General features: G+C 40.9%; 1 protein-coding gene across 3 annotated transcripts in view; it reads right to left on the reverse strand.

The window, feature by feature from the left end:
- Positions 1-342: 342 nt before the first annotated feature.
- TAF1B (TATA-box binding protein associated factor, RNA polymerase I subunit B) overlaps positions 343-23,219 on the reverse strand; it is a 102,002-nt gene continuing 79,125 nt past the window's right edge. For all 3 annotated transcript variants that reach the window (XM_045054983.1, XM_045054985.1, XM_045054984.1), the window contains exons 9-15: positions 18,285-18,432; positions 16,318-16,495; positions 15,709-15,755; positions 12,934-13,024; positions 8,328-8,398; positions 7,434-7,656; positions 343-782 (exon numbers count right to left, since the gene is read on the reverse strand). In XM_045054983.1, the coding sequence (XP_044910918.1) occupies positions 578-782; positions 7,434-7,656; positions 8,328-8,398; positions 12,934-13,024; positions 15,709-15,755; positions 16,318-16,495; positions 18,285-18,432 (963 nt within the window). In that variant the 3' untranslated portion in view covers positions 343-577. The remainder of the gene's footprint in view (positions 783-7,433; positions 7,657-8,327; positions 8,399-12,933; positions 13,025-15,708; positions 15,756-16,317; positions 16,496-18,284; positions 18,433-23,219) is intronic.

The following is a 23,219-nucleotide window of genomic DNA, read 5'->3' on the forward strand; positions in this document are numbered from 1 at the left end:
TTGCTTTGCAAGAGCTATTGATACATTAAAGAAATTAGTCCTGTGTCCGTCATGTGCTGCAAATATATTTTCCTAACATGCCATTTGCCTGTGGCTTTGTAGTCTTTCCCTTTTGGCTTCTGCTTTTGGGGCATGCTCAGAAAGGCCTTCTGCACTCCAAGATCATCCAGACACCTATACTCGTTTACTTGTAACACTGTAACGTATATGTGGATGTAAAGGTTATGACGTTTAGATCTTTGATCCATCCGGGATTTCCTCTGGGGCATAAAGAATAAGGAAGCCATCTAGTTCGGAAAGCAAATTTAGCTTTAAAATACAATGAATACAAATTTCCAGGTATTATTTATAAAACTTATTTTAATTTTGTCAAGGAACATTCATAATTTAAAAAATAATACAGAGTTCACTCGTTTTCCAATACATGTTTTTATAAGCACATTTGCTACATATGTGTGTCTATGTAAGCATGTATATGTAATATAGTTCTACTTTCCACGATTCTCTGGAATATTATAATTTGACATTAGTATCACTATTGAAATATTTTCCCAAGAGAGTTTCGATTTCGTTTTTCTCAGTATTTTCTCCCTTTCCTGGATCTTGAAGATCTCTTTTTCGTTTTACTGTATTTTGTTTTGAAAAGTCTCTTTTCAATTAAGCTCACTTCTTCATGGAGAAAAGAGGTCTTTATTCTTAGCAGGAAGGCGAAGAGGTTTATTATAAACTGATAACTCAGAGAAAAATTTGATTCTTCATAGGTCGTCACATGTTTACAATAGCTAGAGAGGGAAGAAAAAGGAAGAAGTTATCTTAAAATGGCCATTTGGAAATGTATGCACCTATCCCTGACACATCCACTGAACAACCTAGCAAATATATGCGGTTCGGCTTAAAACAGTACTCTGAGTTGGGAGGAAACTTGGAACACCGGCAAATCTCCTTAATTTTAGAGGACAAGAGGTCAGCACCACCCATAGCTACCAGGCCAGGGAACCGGACGCCCCAGAGCCAGGCCTCACAATTCCTCGCCCAGACGTCCTTCCGTCCCAGGTGGGCTGTTCTCCTTATCCGGCTCGAGGCAAACAACGGCACACAGGAAGGGATTCTGGGCATATTTTTTAAAATAAAAGAAAATAGGGGCGCCTGGGTGGCGCAGTCGGTTAAGCGTCCGACTTCAGCCAGGTCATGATCTCGCGGTCCGGGAGTTCGAGCCCCGCGTCGGGCTCTGGGCTGATGGCTCGGAGCCTGGAGCCTGTTTCCGATTCTGTGTCTCCCTCTCTCTCTGCCCCTCCCCCGTTCATGCTCTGTCTCTCTCTGTCCCAAAAATAAATAAAAAACGTTGAAAAAAAAATTAAAATTAAAGAAAATAAATAATCCCTAATCCCCACCCAAAATAAGACACCAGCCTTGATAACGTAGCCCGCAATCTTGTGCCTATTACAGAAACAAGAGTTCACAAAGCAATTTCACTGATCTTAAAAAGTAGTAGAACCTGAATCTGAGCAAAGCTCCAACTACCACTAAATCTCTAATTACGGACCCCTAACTCACTCTAACTCTCCATCTCTAACTATACCAAGGTGTAGGCAATCCAGGGCACAGACGAACTAGTCTCAGGGGCTGTGATCAGCAAAAGGCAGGCTATGGGAAATTACACAGAACAAAAGGCCTGGGTTCTTCAACAAGTAATTTTTCCCTGCAAGGGGTAAAAAAAAAAAAAAAAGAAAAAAAGACATACAAGGGGAATTTACAAACGAAAACACTCAAGGAACACCTTAGCTGCTTGCAGTGTATAGGCCTTATTTGGATTGAATTCTATTAAAAAATTCGTAGCAATTGGAAAAATCTAAACATTGGCTGCATGTTTGATAGTATTACAGAATTACTATTAGTTTTTAAATGTCTGATTAATGCTATTATGGTTTTGTTTTTAAAAATATTATGACATTTGAGATATGCTTCCAGATAATCTGGGGGTGGGGGTGAGGAGGGAGTCGGCGTGGGTGAAGCAAGTCCAGTCATGCTAACGGCAGTTAAAGCCGAATGACAGGTACAGGGAGGAGGGTTCATTAAACTAGTCTCTCTCTTTTTTAATATACTTGACATTTTCCATAATAAGAAGCTTAAAAAACAAGTAAACAACATACACAGGATATGCGCTTTTAGGATTTATCTAACATATATGATCCTCGGTTCCTGAAAGAAAGTTAATGTTTGCCCCACAAAACTCTGCCCCCGTCAGTTGTGACTACGGACAACTATACTCGGTTCTCTGACCTGTAAAATAGGAAAAAATAGCAGTGCCTGCCACCGAGAGTAGACAAAAGCATTGAATGAGAACATATATTAAGCACTTAACCCTATGGTTGGCACCTAGCAGGGGCTCAAAAATGTTCACTTCCACTATACTCCTTTGAAATTGATTTTTGTTTTCACTTAAAGTCTTTTTTTTTTATATTTTTTTTAACGTTTATTTATTTTTGAGACAGAGAGAGACAGAGCATGAACAGGGGAGGGGCAGAGAGAGAGGGAGACACAGAATCTGAAACAGGCTCCAGGCTCTGAGCTGTCAGCACAGAGCCGGACGCGGGGCTCAAACTCACGGACTGTGAGATCATGACCTGAGCCGAAGTCGGACGCTTAACCGACCAAGCCACCCAGGCGCCCCTCACTTAAAGTCTTAAGACTACTCGAATGATGATATACAACAAAGCCAACCTCCTACCATATTCACTAAGAGGAAATTTAAAAGCCTCAACTATTCATTGATTGGTTTAACAGAAATCAATTATAAGCCATTTACATGAATTCTCACAAAGTGGTGCCCTCTTTTCTTTTAAATTTCAGCTATTGTGAGAGAGATTCTTTCAGACAAACAGTTACAACAAAAAGGGTTGTTACCTTGCGAGGCTCTACCTCTATACCAGAAAGATAACAAAAGGCACACAAATTATTTGCTCCCATAAGGGCTTTTATTTTTAAGCTGAATCCCTAGGAATACCTTCTAAGGATTATATTCTTTACCACAAACTCAGAAAACTACCCTAGAGTTATAAGCCATCAAACTGAATATAACATACAACAGTTTGTTATTGCTAAGTATTCTGCTGTGAGAAGAACATGGGCCAACTGATGTTCCTTGGTCTCTGACACGGAAAATAAATGAGTGTGGCAAATGGATGCTATAAGAATATGCTTACACAAACAATTTTATGTGAAGGGATGAAGTATAGGTTTACATTTAAAAGAGGGGGCAGTCAGTGTAAAGGCACATTTGAACTTCCTCATGAGAGCTTCCTTGAAAGAAGTTCAAATGTCTGCAAAAAGAATAGTTTCGCAAGTCTGTATACGTACAAAAATAAACCTGCTAACACGAGTTAATGTTTTGGTGGTCTGAAATAGGTTCAAATTTGGCATGTGATATATTTGAGTACTTTTTTTTTTTACTATAGTTTAAAATACTAGTTAAAATTAAATTTTTTATTTATTTTAAAAAGTTTTTAAAATATTTACTTATTTTTGAGAGAGAGACAGACAGGCAGACAGACACAGCGTGAAGGGGAGAGGGGCAGAGAGAGGGAGACAAAGAATCTGAAGCAGGGTCCAGGCTCGGAGCTGTGAGCACAGAACCTGATATGGGGCTTGAACTCATGAACTGTGAAGTCATGACCAGAGTCAAAGTTGGATGCTTGGGGCGCCTGGGTGGCGCAGTCGGTTAAGCGTCCGACTTCAGCCAGGTCACGATCTCGCGGTCCATGAGTTCGAGCCCCGCGTCAGGCTCTGGGCTGATGGCTCAGAGCCTGGAGCCTGTTTCCGATTCTGTGTCTCCCTCTCTCTCTGCCCCTGTCTCTCTCTGTCCCAAAAATAAATTAAAAAACGTTGAAAAAAAAAAAAGTTGGATGCTTAACTGAAACCCTAACCAGATGCCTCTAAAATAAAAAATTTTTAATTCAAATAAGATTTTTGTGGGAGCAAAAAAAAAAAAAAAGTGTGTGTGTGTGTGTGTGTGTGTACATCCAAAGCCTCTCCATTTCCCATGGGTGGCAACTTGAAATACCATGGCTGTTCCTCTTCCTGCGGAAGGGGAGAGGAACCACCGGCTCGTCTCAGGGAGGTCAAGGGCAGACACCTGATTAGCCAGTGCGTCCAACAGGCCTTCGGACCGAGCTAACTGCCAGCGACTGGCCTACTTACAGACGGGCACTTGTGGCAACTGAGGAGTATGAAGGGCATTTTGATTCACGAAGACGGCTGGCTCCGCCTCAGGTAAGAAGGATAAACGGCCTCTCGTCGAGAGGTGCTCTTGTCCTCCTTGCCTAGTCCTCCAGGCCTGAGAGTTCGCACAAGATTTTACAGACGTGAGTCTTCCGTGTGGCAAAATTCTCTACACAGCTGAAGATCTGCTCTCCTCAGCAACAGAACACTTCATTTTAACCATTTTGTACGGACACCTTTTAAAACGGAATGATTCGTGACTCGGTTATCTTAAACAGAGCACCTTCAATATAATGTGTTTTAGCCTTTACAATTATATTGTTACCGGCTGTCCATTTTTACTGTAAAAATACTAGAAAATACAGCTAAGAAAAACAAACCCAAAGAGAATGCGCACGGCATGTGGGTCTTGCTCTGTGTTCAAGCGGAGACCCATCAGGCTTATCTTGTGGCGTGGAGGGACTGGACTGTGTCGTGAATGAACTCCAGACCGCTGTAATGTGAATTCTTCTGTCTGCTTCTGCTTCTGCTGCCGGCTCCTCTACCGTTTACCGGGTGGGTGTCACTTAACGTCTGCTGTCAAGATGATCATCAGCACTGCCCTTTTCAAAAGGTGTCCCTCCTACTTTGTTTCTTTTGACGATGCGGAGTTTGGAAATCAGACAACTCGGCCTGGCAGAAATACACCCGCAGGCAGAGTAAGCAGGCTGTGAGCGAAGGGCCGAGGGGCTTTCTGAGAAAAGTGCATCAGCTCTAGTCCTGGACCCTGGGGCATTTTTATTGGTTCGCTGAAGCCTTTTTTGCTTACCCTCTGGTTCTAGGCTACGGTCGAAATAGGCAAGGTTGACAGAATTTTGGCGCATAAAGTCACGGTATCACTGATGCTTCGTCTCTAGGTTATAATTTTTAGCCTTAACAGTTGACGCAGAGAGAAAAAAAATCTCCGCTGTTTCAACTCTGACTATACCAAGGTCTCTTTGTAACTGTCTTCTATCACCGTATGACATCTGTGAAGAACGTCTAGAAATACAGGGACTGCGCCACGGGAAAAGCATAAAGGTACGATGAGCGCCTCCCTCCCTCACGCAGGACTGACCCTGCAGGCGGACGAGACAGAAGGGCTCCAGATCACCACTTCCTAACGTGCTGGTCTCACGCGGGGGCTCCTCACTGGCCGGGATTACGACCTTTCCTCTTCCTTTTGATGAAATTTGAAAACCTGAAAGAGTCGTTGCTCTGACCACTGCAAAGGAATGTATCACCTCAGACACGGAGCTGACCCGGGGGTCGGGATTCCAGCATTTCCCCGTTGCTGCTAAGACGGCGGCACCCCAGTCATTCTAGACTCTGCTCAGCCTTTCTTAAGTAGTGAATTTTAATGCAGATGACTTCATTTTGTTATTTACTTTTGGATTTTCTACAGCTTACTTACCTTTGATTGCTACTCAACTTAGGAAGAGAAACTCTTTAACAGAAAATTAGGTTTACTGAAAACAATGGTCATAGTTTTCATTTACTGAGATTTACTAGGTGCCAGACACCAAACATCTCATTTAATTCTCATCTCTATTTTCCATTCATTCATTCAACGAGTAATTGGCGAGCACCCAGGCCCCGTTTTAGCTGCTGGGAGTTTTCACTAATTCATTAAGACAGAGTCCCTGCACTCAAGGACCCTACAGTCTATTCCAGTGTGAGAAGGCAGGCAAGTAAGCAAATATAGTAACAATCTAGTCAGTAGTGACAGAAGCTATAAGAAAGAAAAAATAGGCAAGGGGAACAGGGGGTGATGAGGTGTGTGTGTGTGGGGGGGGGTAGCTGGTGCTAGTTTAGACAGGATGGTGAAGAGAAACTGGAGCAAACACCTGACAGAAGTGAGCCCTTGAGGACACAGGGAGGAAGACCACTCCGGGCTGGGGGCACAACAGGTGCAAAGGCCGGCGTGGGGAGGGTGCTTGGCCAGCTCGAGCCACGGCCAGGAGGCCGGCGTGAGCAAAGGCAGTGAACACGGAGAAAAGGAGGGAAGCAGGGAAGGTCAGAGAGCTCTGGAGGGTCTTCGGACTTTCCTGTGAGTGGGAGGGGAGCCCCTGGAGGTTTCGAGAAGAGGGCAAAGATCGGCATCACGCGCCGTTTGCGCCACGGGAAAAACAGAAGGACGTGAGCCCCCCCCCTCACTCGCGCAAACGCTGGTTTTGCAACTGGGGCCACAGAGCCGTAGAGCGGGAAGTGACCTGCTCGCTGTGGGCAGAGCGGGGCCGGGGGACGGACAGCCGGCTGCACTGGCACATCCTCTTTACGGGGAGACTGCCGGACAGACGGTTTCTATGCATCAAGACTGAGATTAGTATCGGATGAGCTTGGTGTAAAAATACAAAGTCACAACGAAAAAAGTCTTTATATCCTAAAACTCTTTTCAGCTTTGTTGAGATAGTATCGACACGATGTATGTTAAGTTCACGGCCTGCGACGTACATGTCGTGAAAGGATTATCGCAGTAAAGTGAGTTAACACCTCCATCCCTAAAACTCTTAAGCGGGACTCAATGCATTAATTCCAATTTTCTTGATTCTAAGCCCAACATCTTCTTTTTCTTTTTTTTTTTTTTAATTTTTTTAATGTTTATTCATTTTTCAGAGATGGAGAGAAACAGAGCATGAGCAGGGGAGGGGCAGAGAGAGGGGGAGACACAGAATCCGAAGCAGGTTCCACGCTCCGAGCTGTCAGCACAGAGCCCGATGCGGGGCTCGAACCCACGGACCGTGAGATCATGACCTGAGCTGACATCGGAAAGTTAACCAACTGAGCCACCCAGGCGCCCCGCCCAACATCTTCCTAATTCCAACAAATGACCTATCTGGTCCTCACGACAGCTCTAATTTTAGGTGACTTTTTGAATTAGAAAAGAATACTGCTTCATGCCAAACGAGGGATTTCATGATTTTTTTTTATCCTTTGATTTTTTATTTTTTAAAATTTTTCTTTTTTCAACGTTTATTTTTGGGACAGAGAGAGACAGAGCATGAACGGGGGAGGGGCAGAGAGAGAGGGAGACACAGAATCGGAAACAGGCTCCAGGCTCTGAGCCATCAGCCCAGAGCCTGACGCGGGGCTCGAACTCACGGACCGCGAGATCGTGACCTGGCTGAAGTCGGACGCCCAACCGACTGCGCCACCCAGGCGCCCCTATCCTTTGATTTTTTAAAAGCATCACATACCTTCTACAGAATTTCTGTGTACTTAGCCAGTAGAGTGAGTTCTTGGTTGTCAGTGACTGGCCTTTGTTCTTCAGGATCCCCTGGAGGCTGTGTCCGTGGAAACAGGTTCTAGCCGCGTCTCCTTCAGCCCAGTTGAACTGAAAACTTGAAGGCTTTTTTCTTCCAACAGTTGGTGTTGAATCAACCAATGTGCTAAATTGTTTTTGTAGATCCACCACCATTTCTGGAAATGGGAGGAAAAAAGGAAAGGAGTAAAATGAAAACTAATGTTAAATCACAGATACTGCCTGTGGTTTACTTGTTAGTAACGTACTAACGTCGGTTTCTGAGTTTTGATAAACGCACCAAGATAATGAAAGGCGAAAACGATAAGGGAAACTGAGACTGGATGAGGGACACTGGGGAACTACTTAAAAAAGACTAAAATGGTAAATTTTATATTATGTATTTTTACCACAATTAGGGGGGGAAAATTAACAAGACAACCTAAAGGCAATTCTCCAAACCAAAGAGTTCTGAGTGTCATAGAAAGATAGGATTTCAGATTTTGGTGGGAACTTAAGTTCTGCTTTAAAAAATGCAACGTTCCTGAAATAGATTCCCATGGAGATTCCTTGCAGATGATGATGTTTCTTTGGATGTACATTGAAACGCTTGTTGAAGAAGTAAAAAAAGCTCCTTCGGCACTCACTTTTTTTTTTTTTAAACTATTTTTATTTATTTACGCAATCTCTATACCCAAAGTGGGGCTCAAACTCACGACCCCCATATCAAGAGTAGCACGCTCTTCTGACTGAGCCAGCCAGGCACCCCTAGGCACGCCCTTTTCAAGTCAAGATATTTAGCTTTTCTACGTGGTGATGCTACGGGGCATTAACAGAAACCACAACTCACCTCTTCTTTTAAATGCCACTGCTCTGTCAATGGATGAGTGGTAGAGTGGCTTTTCGCTTTTCCACAGGTACCTGCACAACACAGAAAAACATGCGGAGTACGATGGAGAAGAAACGGACCTAAACACAGTTCAGAAAAGTTCCTCTGAAGCGATCTCTGAAATTCCTGTTCAGTGTCGTACCTCTGCCTTGGAATGACCTACTGACACGGGTCTGTAGCACTTATGTCATAGATGTAAGTGAGGAGCGCTGAAGGTGACAGCAAGCCAACAGAATGACGTGCTCATCCCCAAACTCTCCCAGGTGGCATAAGGTCCTGAAGAAGCTATGAATTATATAAAAATGTAGAAATGGTTTCCTTCACCATAAAATTCTCTTGCTGTCTGTTCTCATAAAGTGAAACCACCTAAGAAACCACTGTTCTTTGTGCCTTGGCCAACTGCCCTTTTGCTGAGGATTAAATCAGAGGTGTCCTGATTCTGGTAACTCATACGAGGTGAACAGTCAGCACCAAGCTTCTGATGTAGTGATGCAATCGATGCTGATAAGTGACAGTTTTCCTGAAAATTATGTACGAACTAAATTTTAGTGAACCATACATTTAAAATATATCCGAGAGCTTGTCATTGAAACTTATGGGAAACAAGTTTGCGATTCTTTCAAATATCTTTTTTGTTATTTATTTTCTTAAATAATAAGCGTTAACAATGTACTCAGGGGGGAAATTAATAAAGAAGTTCCCTAAATGCTTTAATCCCAATCAGTGGATAAACCCGCTATTAAAAATTCCTTGTGGGGGTGCCTGGGTGGCTCAGTAGGTTGAGCGTCTGACTTTGGCTCAGGTCACGATCTCACGGTTCGTGAGTTCGAGCCCTGCATCGGGCTCTGTGCTGATAGCTCAGAGCCTGGAGCCTGCTTCGGATGCTGTGTCTCCCTCTCTCTCTGCCCCTCTCCCCACCCAAAATAAGTAAACATTAAAAAATTAAGAAAAAAATTCCTTGTGATACCTAATCTAGATAGATTTTCTTATGCATTTATAATAAATGCCTCTACAGGTAGCAATTGTGCTATAATCAAGAAGGCATTATTTCCTTGGGGTCATACGCCTAGAAAATGGGAAAAGCGATGTAAAATGACATTTTAACTGTCTAAACACTCCTTCTTTAAATTTGTACTTTGCTTACCTCTTCCCCAAACTATAAAAGCTAGAAAAAACAGAGGCACGTCACAAAGTCCTAATGTTTTCTGTAGGAATCCTATATGCTTCCCACCAGTCTTCCCATTCTATTTCCCAACTATTAAAACCTAAGGTATAATTTACACACCCCCCCTCCCCCCCAGCTCAGCGTACAGGTCGGCCGGCTCAGACACACAGACACAGCGGCGCAACGACCACCATGGTGAGTATACAGAGCAGGCCCGTCAACCCAAGGCCTCCCGTGCCTCTTCACAGACAACCCCTCCCCACGCTCCCACGTCCCTGATCTCAGGCCACTGCTGATGTTTTTCCATCTCTCGAATTTAGCCTTTCCCAGAATGCCATATAAAGGGAATCATACCACATGTCACCTTTGGGGACTTTTATTCAGCATAATGCATTTCAGTCATTCGAATTGTGGATGCATCCGAAGTCTGTTCCTTTGACTGCCGAACAGTATCTCATTGCACAGACATATTCCGCTTGGTTTATCCATTCACCTGCTGGAGGGCATTTGGGTAGTGGCCACTTTTTGGCCATTGTGAATGGAGCCCGTACAAACATTTGAATGGTGATTTTTACGTGAAGTTATCATTTCACTTGGGTAACTATGTAAGAGTGAAATTACTACATAGTGTTATTAATGTTTACATGTATGTTTAACCTTATGAGAAACGGTCAAACTTCCAAAATGGCTGAACCGTTCTGAATTCCCACATTCGGTATGGTCTTTTTTGTTCATGTCGCTTTGTTTTTGGCCATTCTAACTGGTGTGTAATGATATCTTGTTGTGGTTTTAATTTGCATTTCCCTATTAACTGATGATACTGGGCATCATTTCATACATCTTTAAAAATTTTTTTAAAATAAGGTCAGCTGCTGCTTCTTTTTTTTAATGTTTATTTATTTATTTTTGAAAGTGTGAGAGAGAGCGAGAGAGAGCCCCCGTGTGTGTGCATAGGGGGAAGGGGCAGAGACAGAGGGAGACAGAGAATCCCAAGCCGGCTCTTTGTTCTCAGTGCAGAGCCCAACACGGGGCTTGAACTCACAAACCATAAGATCATGACCTGAGCCAAAATGAAGAGTCAGATGCTTAACTGATTGAGCCACCCAGGGGCCCCATACATCTTCTTTAGTGAAGTATTTAGTGAAATTCAAATCTTTTGTCCATTTAAAAAATTGGGTTTTTTTTTGTCTGTTTTCTTACTGTATGGGAATGCTTAATATTATTCTAGATACAGATCTTTTATCAGGTATGTGATGTGCACATATTTTCTCCCACTGTATCGCTTCTCATTCTCTTAACAGTGTCTTTTGAGGACAGATATTCTTTCTTCTGATGAAGTCCAACTTATAGTTTCTTTCTTTTATAGATCACACTTCTGTTATCATATCTACGGGACTGTGCCTCACCCAAAAGGCTGCAAAGATTTTCTGCACATGCTTTTAAATTTTCTTCCATGTTCTTCTCAGCATCTTCCGTAACAACTGGAAGTCATGAAGGCAAACTCTTAAGCTGTGATTAGGCTTTCAACTACTGTTTATTAATGTTTTTCATGATCTCATACATAGTGACCTATACTTAGCTACAGGAGACACTTTAACATTCGTCTGACAACATGGAAGATGACGTTCAGAATAACGGGAGAAAAAATTACAAATTTACGTCAACAATAGGGGTGGGGTAGGGTGAAACAGACAGGTAACAGATTGCACACACAGGGGCTGTGTGCCCAAGCGCTGGTCAGTAGTGATTCACTTAGCTCAAAGCACCTACCCTATGAAGAAGGATTTTGGTAACGGATCCCCTGGACAGTCTCTTCCCTGGGCGCTGTTCTCCCAGCCATTTTGAAGATGCCATTTTGAAAACAGACACCTCTCTTTGGGCAGTAAATTCTCCCCTAGAGTAGCTGAAAGTCAGCAAGTCTTTGATGTGCAATTGAAGGCTGAAATATCAGTTGGGGTTCTAATAGCTATGTCTGAAGTGTGAGTCGGTGCCTGGTTTGAGCTAATAAATGCCTAGTTACCACCGAGACGCCAAGTGGCATGGCCCCTGAATACCTAGCCTCTCAGGATCGGTCAGGACAGCCCGCTGGCCCCATAAAAGGCCCGACGTCTGGTTCTCCAACATAACCTGAGACAACGGAACCAACTCTTGTTCTTGCTGCTAGTATTTTACCTGCTGAGACCCAACGACTGAGGAGACCTTCCTTCTCTGACAAGGAAGAGGAAGGACCCAGTTTCCTGGGTCCCCACAGGCTGTCAGAAGAAGTTTCCGCCCCACCTCTTCTCTTCCATCACTGTGTCAAACCTGAATCTCGAGAAACTGCTACACCTCTCCCCTTTCTGGCAAGGATCCTCCTCCCCACAGGGCCTCATTCAGCTCCACAAGTCTGTTTCTCTATTTAAAAGCTCTCTTAAATGTAGATGAAAAATTCTACCTGTGAAAAGTGAAATTTAGGTCTTAGAGCACAAAGCAGGCATTATTATCCCTACTTCATTGATGAGGAACCTGGAGTTGAATGAATTCTCATTTTAACTCATTTGAGGAGCCTTTATTTTTCTCAAAGTATACAAAATTAGTTGATCAAATGAGGGTTATTCTAAATTTACATAAAATACACAGACATTAATTTTTTCTTCAAAGTCTTGTAAAGACTCAAATTTCTAAGAATCGATATAAAACTCTTCAAACCAGAGATCAACAGAAATGTACTCTGTGTTATATAAAATACAATGTCTACGAAAATTTACAAGCGATCCAAATTTCAGTGCACCAAGGCTAAAAAATTAAGTAACTTGCCCACGGTCACACAACTAGTCTGTATGCAATCAGGATTCAAACCCAGCACTGTCTCTACGGCTATGCTCTTTCCACTCTATCGCAGTGAACCTACATCAGAACGAGGGTTCAAAGTCAAATGGCGAGACCGACTGAATTAAATATCTTCTCTTTCAGTTTTCTTCTGTTTTGCTTTTTGTGGGTATCTTTATTTGGGGGAATATTCCAACTGCCTGTGTCAGACTGATATTTGTAGTCTTTGTGATACCGGAAAGCAGATGAAAAATGTTCAACTTCGAGAAAGGGGAAGAAGGAGGAATATTAGAAATGGAGGTGAGACTCATGCAAATTATAAAAAGTTAATAACTGAGTACCATGTGGTGCTTTGGATTGGATCCCAGGTTAGAAATAGGACATTAATGGAAACACTGGTGAAATCCAAATAAAATCTGGAGTCGAGTTAATAGGAACACAAAAAACAAAGTTGATTAGGATATATGGGCTAGTATTTCTAGAAAAAATGTCACAGTGCTGGTGAGTCTAACTAATGAAACTTCAGCTTTCAAATAGAAGGTAACGGACTTGGAAATCAAGTAGGTAAATCTAGAACTAGAAGAGATAACATACTTTGCCCTGGCTTCCTCCCATTCTTGTTTTTTCTCATCAATAGATTTCTTCATAACTTGGTACCATTTTCTGAAATCAAACCATGGCCTATCTGAAAGAAATGAAATCCATGATTAGTAACCAAATAAGTCACATTATAACCACATACCTCGTTCATTTGAGTCTTCATTCATTGACACAAATAAACACTATGGAGTCAACATTTTGGGGATTAAGGAGTCACTGTCTCTGTACTCCCACATGATTCCTGAGCAATCCGTCACTAAGTTCCTACCTATATTGCGGCCCTAACTAGATTATACTAAAACCTGTATATGCCTGTTTCTCCTACATTTGACTATCATCTCCTTGAGAAGAGAGGACATATTTTAGCTGTCACTACAATCATGACTCTTCTTCCCAACCCAACACCCAGCATAGCGTCTGGCACACGGTGAGGCTCTGATATGTCTGCGAATACTTTTGAATTAAGGAACAAATGACTGATAAATGTGAGAAATGGCACTGTAATAGTTGACTCCGGACTTCCAGTTTCATCAGTTCCTATTCCTGTTCTTCCCAATCGGAATCCAAATCCAGAGAATCTAGAGATAAGTAAGAAAGGGGATTGTACTGAAGAGCTGGGATGAGTGTGTGCTCAAGATGTCGAGGTTAGAAAGACAACAGAATTGAATGTAGTCGAATATAAGAATTCACTCCTCACTCTTTTACTCAATCCACATGGGGGGATGGGATGATTTCAGAGGGGAAAAAAAATAAAATTAAAGGTAAATCAGAAAACAGGATTGTAGAGTGAGGGAATCAGAAGAAAGGAAAGGAAGATTATTTTAGTGTCTCTAACACCCAACATGGGGCTCGAACTCACGACTTTGAGATCAAGAGTTGCATGCTCTTTTGACTGAGCCATTCAGGTGCCCCAAGGCTGAATTTGTTTATATATTTTCTAATGAAGACAGTCTCCTTCAATGTGTACCTAAGAATCTTTTCAAATGGCCAGTATCATCATCACTGAATTCAATATGGCATCATAGACCATATTGCCACAGAGGAGCAGGAATTACCAAAATAGCTACAAGGACAGGGAAAAACTATAGTGATTCATACAACACAAAGTTCTGTGAACTTAAATAAGCCACAACTTCGTTAAACCTCAAGTTCCTCATCAATAATGTGGGGAGGCAGGGGACGGTGGACAGCAGAGAAGCAGAGAGAGTGGGGACGGCGACACTCGCCCCGCTGACAGCAGGGATTTATCTGGAGCATCACAGGGCAGATGATATATCAGAGCTCTCTGTTTACTCTAAATGTCTACGCAGTCTATGATGGCCCTTTAGCCTGAGAAGGGACATTAGAAGACATTTTGTTCAACCTTCCACTCTGTGTTGAAACTGACATGAAGCAATGTACAGAAAGAAGTATTCTGCACATATTCTGGAAAGAACTCACAAACTGATTTCTACCGTTAAATCCAAGCTCCTAACACCAATGTATGTGCAATATTGGGAGGGGAAAAAAAAGGTCAAACTCTTAGAAACAGAGTCGAAAAGTAGTTTCCAGGGGCTGGGGGTGGGAGAAGGGGAGAGGTTGGTAAAAGGGTACAAAGTTTTGGCTCTAAGATAAATAAGGTCTGAAAATCTAATGTAAAACATGGTGAGTGTAGTTGATTACACTGTATTGCATCATGGAAATCTGTTAAGGCAATAGGACTTAAATGTTCTCTCTCTCTCTCTCTCTCTCTCTCTCTCTCTGTCACACACACACACACACACACACACACACACACACACACACACACACACAAACAGGATTAAAATGTGAGGTGATACATGTATTAATTAACCAGATGAGAGAATCCGTTCACAGTGCCAACATATATCAAATCACCATGATACACACTTTAAATATCTTACAATCTTATATGTCAATTATAACCCAATAATAAAGCTGAAATTTAAAAAAAAAAAAAAAAAACCAATGAACATAAATCCTAGTGAGGGAACTAAGAAACTAGAATTGAATTTAAGAATTCATATATTTTCCAAACTTCACTGAATTGCTCCCAGGCCAGACACTGTGTTAGGCACTAAAGATACATTTAAAAAAAAGAAGAAAGAAAGACGTGGTCCCTCCCTCTGGGAGCTCACAATCTACCTCTCTATCTTTCTATCGTTTACGTTGTCCTTACTCTCTGCCAGCTTTTCTTAGCACTTTACAGGTCCTGGCCATCTACCAGGGCTGGACATACCCTGTCCACCAGCTCTGGTTCACTGTGCGAAACCTCCAACAGAACTTTGTTCGGGAGCGGTTTGGCAGGAGTGGTAAGTTCTGATTTGGGGAGTGGTGAGGTCACGAGCGGGTGTGAAGGGAAGGTAGAATTTTGGAGAATAAAGGTGGCTTTGCCAGGGGTTGGGGGAGGAGGGGGGTAGGAAGGAACACATTTCAGGTAGAAGGACCAGTGTGAGCAAAGGCTGAGGCGTTAGAACAGATGGCATAGTCCCAGAAGTGCCAGCATCTTCGCGGTCTAGTGAGGAGAAGCTGGGACTAAAAAAAGCCGGCTGGTGTTTACACACAGTAGGAAATCACTGAAGTTTAGTAGCCTAGATGTATAATTAGATAATTACATGAAGAAATAATTCTGGCGTAAGGTACAATTTGTATACATGTGTGCATATGTGTGTCTTTGTATATTTTTCAAAGTTTCTTCCTTACATCTATTGCTTCTTTTAATCCATCACTTGCAATCACTTTGAAGTTGAATGATAAAAAGTTAAGTACCTTCTTTGTTGTTTTCATTATGTTTCTCAGCAGTATTAGACAAAGACCTGGAAACACCAAGAAGCAAGTCAATTCATTGAGAAATCACTTCTTCGAAGACAGTTGCATTTTGAATTCTTCTTAAAGAAAAGTGTAGAACAGTACTTGGCACCGATGCCAACTTTTAATGGAGAAGCAAATCCCTACACACCCTGCCGTTGTTTACGGGCATTCGGGAGGGGTGACCCTTCAAGATTCCTTTACTTTCCGAAATAATCTTTGAAGACACACAGCGCCAGGAGCCTACAGGCATACAGATAAAGTGCTACAAGATTCTTTAGGATCTGTGTATGATGATTTAAACTCCAGAATCAGTGAAGCAATGAGAACATGTGTATCTACCTAAAAATAGCAAGAAAACGCAAGGCAAATAACTTCCTAAGGTAGAATTAAATCTCTGACAACTGGCCGAGTCAAAATTCTTGTAAGAAGTAATTGTTGCTACTAGCCCATGTTCCACAACAACTGAGAGGCTCTATTTTCTGTGCAGATAATATATGGAATCCTTTACCTCTGATAATTAGGTAAAAACAGTACGATTTTTTCCTCATAAAATCGATATACACTTACCATTCTAAATTGTCATCCAATAAAAAGAGCAGTTTCAATACTACTACGATAACGGCGACAGCTTGTACATCATATTTAACAGTTTTTGCCATTTTAGCTATGGGGTCAAAGGTCAGAAAATCCACCTCTCCTACTCCAGTCATTTTTACCACTTGGCAGGTTAAATCATTCATTTCATCTGTTGAAGAGCAAAACAGCAAAATGTGAAATAAATTCTTTGCCTAACTAGACCACGCTAAACTGTACCTGCGTAAGACAAGTTTTATCATCTTAAGACACGGTACGATGCTAGAACTCAGAGGCACACATTTTGTGAAGAAAAGAAACGCGAAAATGATATCTGTACAGAAACACTAATGGCAGGATCCTGGCAAGGCGTAGCTTTTCCCATTTGGGCTTCCTAAGACATCTACTATTTATAGGACACATTCTGGTACCTAACTCACAGCCACACACTAGTTTTCTATCGTTTCATACAGGTTTCTTGTCTGTGTTTCCACAGCAATTTGTCACTTACTTGAAACTAACTCCCTTATAAGACCAAGCGCTTCTCTACGAGTATACACTCACTCGCTGGCTGACACCCTGGCTAGCACGCTAGAAGGTTCGATGCATATTGAACTTGATGTACTGCTTTCCCAAAGACATTATATGTTCGGTTTAGCCTTCACCTATCATTCGAAGCTGAATAATGTGGCACTTGAAACCAGACGGCCTAGCTAGGGCCTATATATTTAGGCTTTCCGATCATTACCTTTGTGACTCTGGATTAGTCACTTCCTCATTTGTAAAATGGGTTATGGGAGGATAAACTGAGATTAAGTAAGATAGTACAAGTGAACATACTTTGAAAACACTAAGTTACTAAACAAATTTCTTTACTCGCTAAGTACATAAGATATGCAACATTCTACTTTAACTAATTTAAGCAGAATAGCTATTATTTATAAGAGCATAATAAATTGTAATGAATTAAATTGCAATTTGATGCATGCATTCAGTCGCCATTTCCTCTTGACTTTATTTCCCTCTCTATCCAACAGCAAGCCCATGAACCAGACGCTTGCCATGAGCCGACCTGTGTCAGTTACATTTTGGTAAGCCCCTGTATTCCTTCTATTACCTGGTATAACATTTGTGCATATATTATGTTATGACATATTTAGATTTATTTTTACCGTGAAAATTACATTACACAATTTTGAATATTGCTTTGTTCATGAACATATGCATTTTCCTTCCCCGTTTAAAAACTATATTCAATCACATTTTTTATATTGCTCAAGCAATAGGATAGGCACACCATGTTTGTATTTTCTCTTAAGAACATAAGTCCTGAATTTCTCACATTTCTAGTTTAGCAAGAAATTCAGGAATGGATTCCATTGGCAGATTCCATCGAGCTACCTGTGGCTCGGTATATTGTGAACAAGGCCTTCCGGGGCTGTCTCCACATCTGTGTTTCATTGCCTCAGAGAGTTCACTGGGATCCTACCAGACTGATCTCCGTTTGTTTTAGGGACTGGAAATAGCATCATGTTACCAAACACTAAAAACATTACCATAGGTGAGCTTCTGGGGTTTTTTAAATTAGAATTCATTGTGTAATAATCATGCTTCACGTAAATGACAAAGCACTGTCTTTTTTTTTTCGGGAGGGGGGCACCTAGGTCATTAATAACACATATTGAAACGTTTGTTACTTTAACTGCACTCAGCAAACTTAGTGTAAAACCAAGCATATCCCTCGTATCAAAACAGAACTCTTTAATTTCTGAACAATGTCCTTTTAACCTTGTTACGTGGCCTGAAATACTTTAAGAAAGGATTGTGAAATTAAGCTTCATGTTACTATGGACCCTGTCAGGTGGTTCTAATAGTCAGTGATTTGAGAGGATTCCGTATTTTGTTCATTATAATTCTACAATTCGATAACAGCTTCCTCACCACATACCCCACACACTTACCAGGGAGATTGACTTCCATCAAGTATTTCATACACAAGATGTTTGGATGAAGATAGCAGTCTTCAGTTATGTCTGGAAAACGTGGCAAATCTAAGAATTTGGCAATTTCAATCATCTTTTTATAGATCTCCTCATAGGTAGGCCAAGACTGAAATAAAAGATAATCAAGGTAGCAACTTTTGCAACATAAATTACTTTTAGAAAAAATTTTCTGACTTTAAAAGTAATACGTATTCACTGAATAAAATTTGGAATGTGGAGAAAAGCATTAAGAGGAAAACACCCATAAATCCTTACTATCCTCTTAGCAGTTTAAAACAGTAATAACGCTAAGTAAAAAGGCCACTAAAATTCCATTTGGCTCATAAAACTCCTACTGGCCTTCCCCATGACAGAGAGAAATCCTTACTTCTTGCCAGTCACAGAAGAACCTGGGGGAAGGGACAAAGCTGTGACCCAAACCGGAGTTACAGAGCCATCGTGTCTGCTCTGCTGCACGATCTCCCTCCCACACCTCCTCACCACACCCTCTCATTCACCTTCAAATTCATGGCCACCAAGTTTAGCTTACTGTTTTACTATGTTCACATGCTTCTGCGTGGGCGGTAATACCAAGGCTTAAGTCTAATAGGTAAAAATGGCACAACTCAACTTCTCCCATATAACTGCATGTAAGATTCTCTTATAGAATTCAGGAAAATCTATGAGCTATTATTAAGAAATGCATGCTGTTCACTTTCAGATCACCCCCGTAGTTTAACTGGTATGCTATTTTTATTTTTGCCATTTATAAACATCTTTGAAATTAATACTACATATAATTTTACCTCATTGACTCATCCATTCACATAAAAAATGTTAAATCTAGAGTCTATGCGAGGTACTTTGGGAAAGGTAAAGATGAATAAAACAATGCCTTCAAGGAGTTTATAACCCAGAAAGGTGTGTGAAAGGTGTGTGAAAATAACCACAGTATAAAAATAGAAAGTTATCAAGTAACTCAAGTAAGATTTTTTTTTTTTAAGGCTTATGGAATTTCAGAGAAACTAACATTTCTGATATGGTAGGACCCTGTTAAAATAGGGCCTAAAGACAAACATTTTGGCAACCTGGTTGGCAGTGTTAAAGTTGAACATGTGCACATTCTTTGGTGAAGCAACTCCACTCCTAGCTACATATCCCCAACAGAAATGTACATGATGTCCACATAAAGACATGTGCCAGAACATTCTTAATTAATAACGCTATTTTCAAAAGCCCTAAGCTGGAAACTACCCAAATACCATTAACGATAAGTAAATTTTGATATAGTCTCATAAAGGAGCACTTTGCAGCAAGGAAATGAACGCTCTGCCTGCAACGACATGGATGAATCTTCAAGACATCACGTTAAAAGAAAGAAGCCAGGTGCAGTAGAGAACGATCCATGCATATAAAGTACAGAACCCAGCAACTCGGCACCATGCTTCTACGGAGTGAGAAGTCAGGACAGTGATCACTCTGGAGTGGGGGCAGGGGGGAACGACTAGAGTGAACACAAGGGTGGAGTTACAGAGGTGCGAGTAATGCTGTCGCTCCCTGTAGCAGTGTTGCCTTTTCCGTTTTTTTCAAATGTTGAGATAGAGTGATTCTACTTGTACACCGAAATATTGTACATTGTATTCTAATCTGTGAATTTAAAAGAGAAAAAAGGAAATCAAATCTCATTGACCTTCGAGATGAACTGGTCTTTTTTCTTTATAAAATTACTTCATTTAGAACAGTTGCTTCATTTTGCACAAGATTTGAAGTATCTTTTCAAGTTAAGACAATTTTAACATTACCGACAAGATTTATGGCAATTCTAATCCTTTTAAATAATGCAGGCAGGATGTATAATTAAGCATTTTTATCTGCAAACAAAATAAACACCAGAGCAGTGAATGTTCCCCTTAGAAAAAAAATCATCTCAAAAAACCAATTTGATGTATGATAAATTCATGACTAGTATCACGTACGATAAGTTCAGGACTGTAAGGTCCTTAATGAAAAGCAATCTGGGAAGCTAAGAAGATCTAATATATTTTCAAATGTCCACCCTAAAAGCTGGTAGGTCAAACTAAATATCTGGTGACAAATAGGCTACCGTTCTTTCACCTATGAACAGAGGGTAAAATAATTATTAATAATGCAAATCTACAGATTTATATTATAGTTTACAATTGATTCTAGATTCTCCTAATCTCCATTCCATAGGGCAGACTTCACTTTCAAGTTTTTCATTTATTTTTAAACAGACTTTTCCTTTTTGACTAACACTGAAAAGCTTTTTTCAAAAGGCGGCTAGACGGTTTTCAGTATCCTTCCACTTAATGTTTACCAATCTTCTACAACTGCTACACACATAGGTTGTTTCTAATTTTTACACTACTATAAATAATGCCATGAATGTATTCTAGTAACACTTAAATTTGATTATAAAAATAATACATGCTCATTACAGAAAAGTTATGAAATATAAAATACTATAATAAAGACAATAAAAAATGCTCATAACTTAGGGAAAGCCACCGTTAGGATGTTGGAGGACTTTTCTCTCAGCCCTTTGGGGCATATTCACATTTATAACACCGGGATTTCAATTCGACAGCGTCTTTGACAACTCTGCTTGAGTATCTTTCCACTGTGTCAAATGTACACGCTCCAAACTGAGTTATTTCTCTTCCATACCCCTACTTTTAGTCCTCCATTGGTATCCCTTACCAAGCCACAAAAACCCAACATTTGGAACTCGTCCTTGACAGTTCCATTTCTTACACACCACGTGCACACAGACTCTTTGCCTCAAGGCTGGGTCTGGAATGCTGCTCGTCCCCATCCCTTCCATAACCACTACCCTCCTCTAAGCCTCCATCACCCCAGTCTGGGCTCCCAACCAAACGGTATCTCCATATCCGCCTTTATCTCTTTGAAACTAGCAGCAAGAGTGATATTTCAAAATGAAATCTGACGTGTCACTCCTCTACTAAAATCTAATGGTTTACCTTGCTCTCAGGCTAAGCTCCCATCTGTCTGAGAACCTTTGTACAAACCGAATTAGCTGTATAAGTTTTGTCTCCTAAATTTTCACCTAACGTTATATTTTGTGTGTATTTTCTAATGTCATGAGATAGCCTTTGAAAACATCAATTTAAGTCATTGGAAAGTATTCCCCTGTGAATCCAACATTTCCTTATTAATGGACATCTATGTTAGATATACGTTCCATGCATACATATTAAGCAGCTATTAAAAAGCAGCTATTAAAAAGGCTTTTTAAAAGCTTTTTTCATAGGCTGTTCCATGACTTAGGAAAATATTCACAGTGCAATACTGAGTTTAAAAAAGCAAGAAAGAAATTTGTATGTAGTCTTCAATCCTAATTTTGCAAATATGTTAATGCACATTAAATAAGACAACTAAAATATAAATGTTAATGGCATCCGTGAGAAATTGGATTGTGGGTGATTTTTATCGCCTTCTTTATACATTTCATTGTTTTCTACATATCTTTTAATCATTCTGAATATATTTCTTTCATAAGAAAAAATAAATATTCAAAAACATATTACAGTAGTCTAAAAAATTACACATAGAATTGCCATATGATAATGGCAATTGCGTTTCTGTGTAGATGTCTCAAAAGAACTGAAAGCAGGGACTCTAACAGATATTCGCCACTAACATTCACAGCAGCATTATTCACTACAGCCAAAGGTGAAAACAACTCAAACATCCAAGGTGAATGGATAAACAAAATGTAATATTATTTAGCCTTAAAAAGCAGGACGCCTGGGTGGCTCAGTCGGCTAAGAGTCCGACTTCGGCTCTGGTCATGATCTCACCATCCATGAGTTCGAGCCCCAGGTGGGGCTCTGTGATGACAGCTCGGAGCCTGGAGCCTGCTTCAGAGTCTGTGTCTCCTTCTCTCTCTACCCCTCTCCCACTCACGCTGTGTCTGTCTCTCAAAAATGAATACAAGTTAAAAAATTAAGGGGCACCTGGTTGGCTCAGTCGGTTAAGTGTCTGCCTTCGGCTTAGGTCATGATCTCACGGTCTGTGAGTTCGAGCCCTGCGTCGGGCTCTGTGCTGACAGCTCAGAGCCTGGAGCCGGTTTCAGATTCTGTGTCTCCCTCTCTCTCTGCCCCTCCCCTGCTCACGCTCTGTCTCTCTGTCTCAAAAATAAATAGAAACATTAAAAAAAAATTTTTTTTAAGAAATTTTCATCTCTGACACATGCTACCACTTGGATATACCTTAAAAACATTCTCCCATGTGAAATAAGTCAAACATAAAAAGACAAATACTGTATTACTTCACTTCCGTGCAGTACAGAAGAGTCAAATCCAGAAAGGCAGAGTATAGAACAGTGGCTCTGTACCCACCCTAATTGGGGCTGGGGGGCAGGGTGCAGTGGGGAGCTGGAGTTTAATAGGGGCAGAGTTTCAGCTTGTAAAGATGAGAAAGGTCCGGAGACAGGGATGGTGGTGGTGAGTGTACTTCATTCCGCTGAACTGCACACTTAAAAATGGTTTAAATGGTAAGTTTTAAGTTATTGTTGCCACAATTGTATTTTGTTTATAATTTTGAAGTATTTTTTTAACATTTATTTATTTATTTTGAGAGCAAGAGACAGAGCACAAGTGAGGGAGGGGCAGAGAGAGAGAAAGAGAGAGAGAGAGAGAGAGAGAGAGAATCCCAAGCAGGTTCCACATTATTAATGCGGAGCCCAACACAGGGTTCGATCTCCCGAACTGTGAATTCATGACCTGAGCCGAAATTAAAAGTCAGATGCTTAACCAACTCAGCCACCCAGATGCCCCTACAATTTTTAAGAAGTATAAAAAAGGAACCTAAATAACATCTGTCTAAAGGAAAAAAAAAAAACACAACATATTAGAGAGGTCATAATTAGAA

Source organism: Felis catus, chromosome A3 (assembly GCF_018350175.1).
Source record: "Felis catus isolate Fca126 chromosome A3, F.catus_Fca126_mat1.0, whole genome shotgun sequence".
NCBI lineage: Eukaryota > Metazoa > Chordata > Mammalia > Carnivora > Felidae > Felis > Felis catus.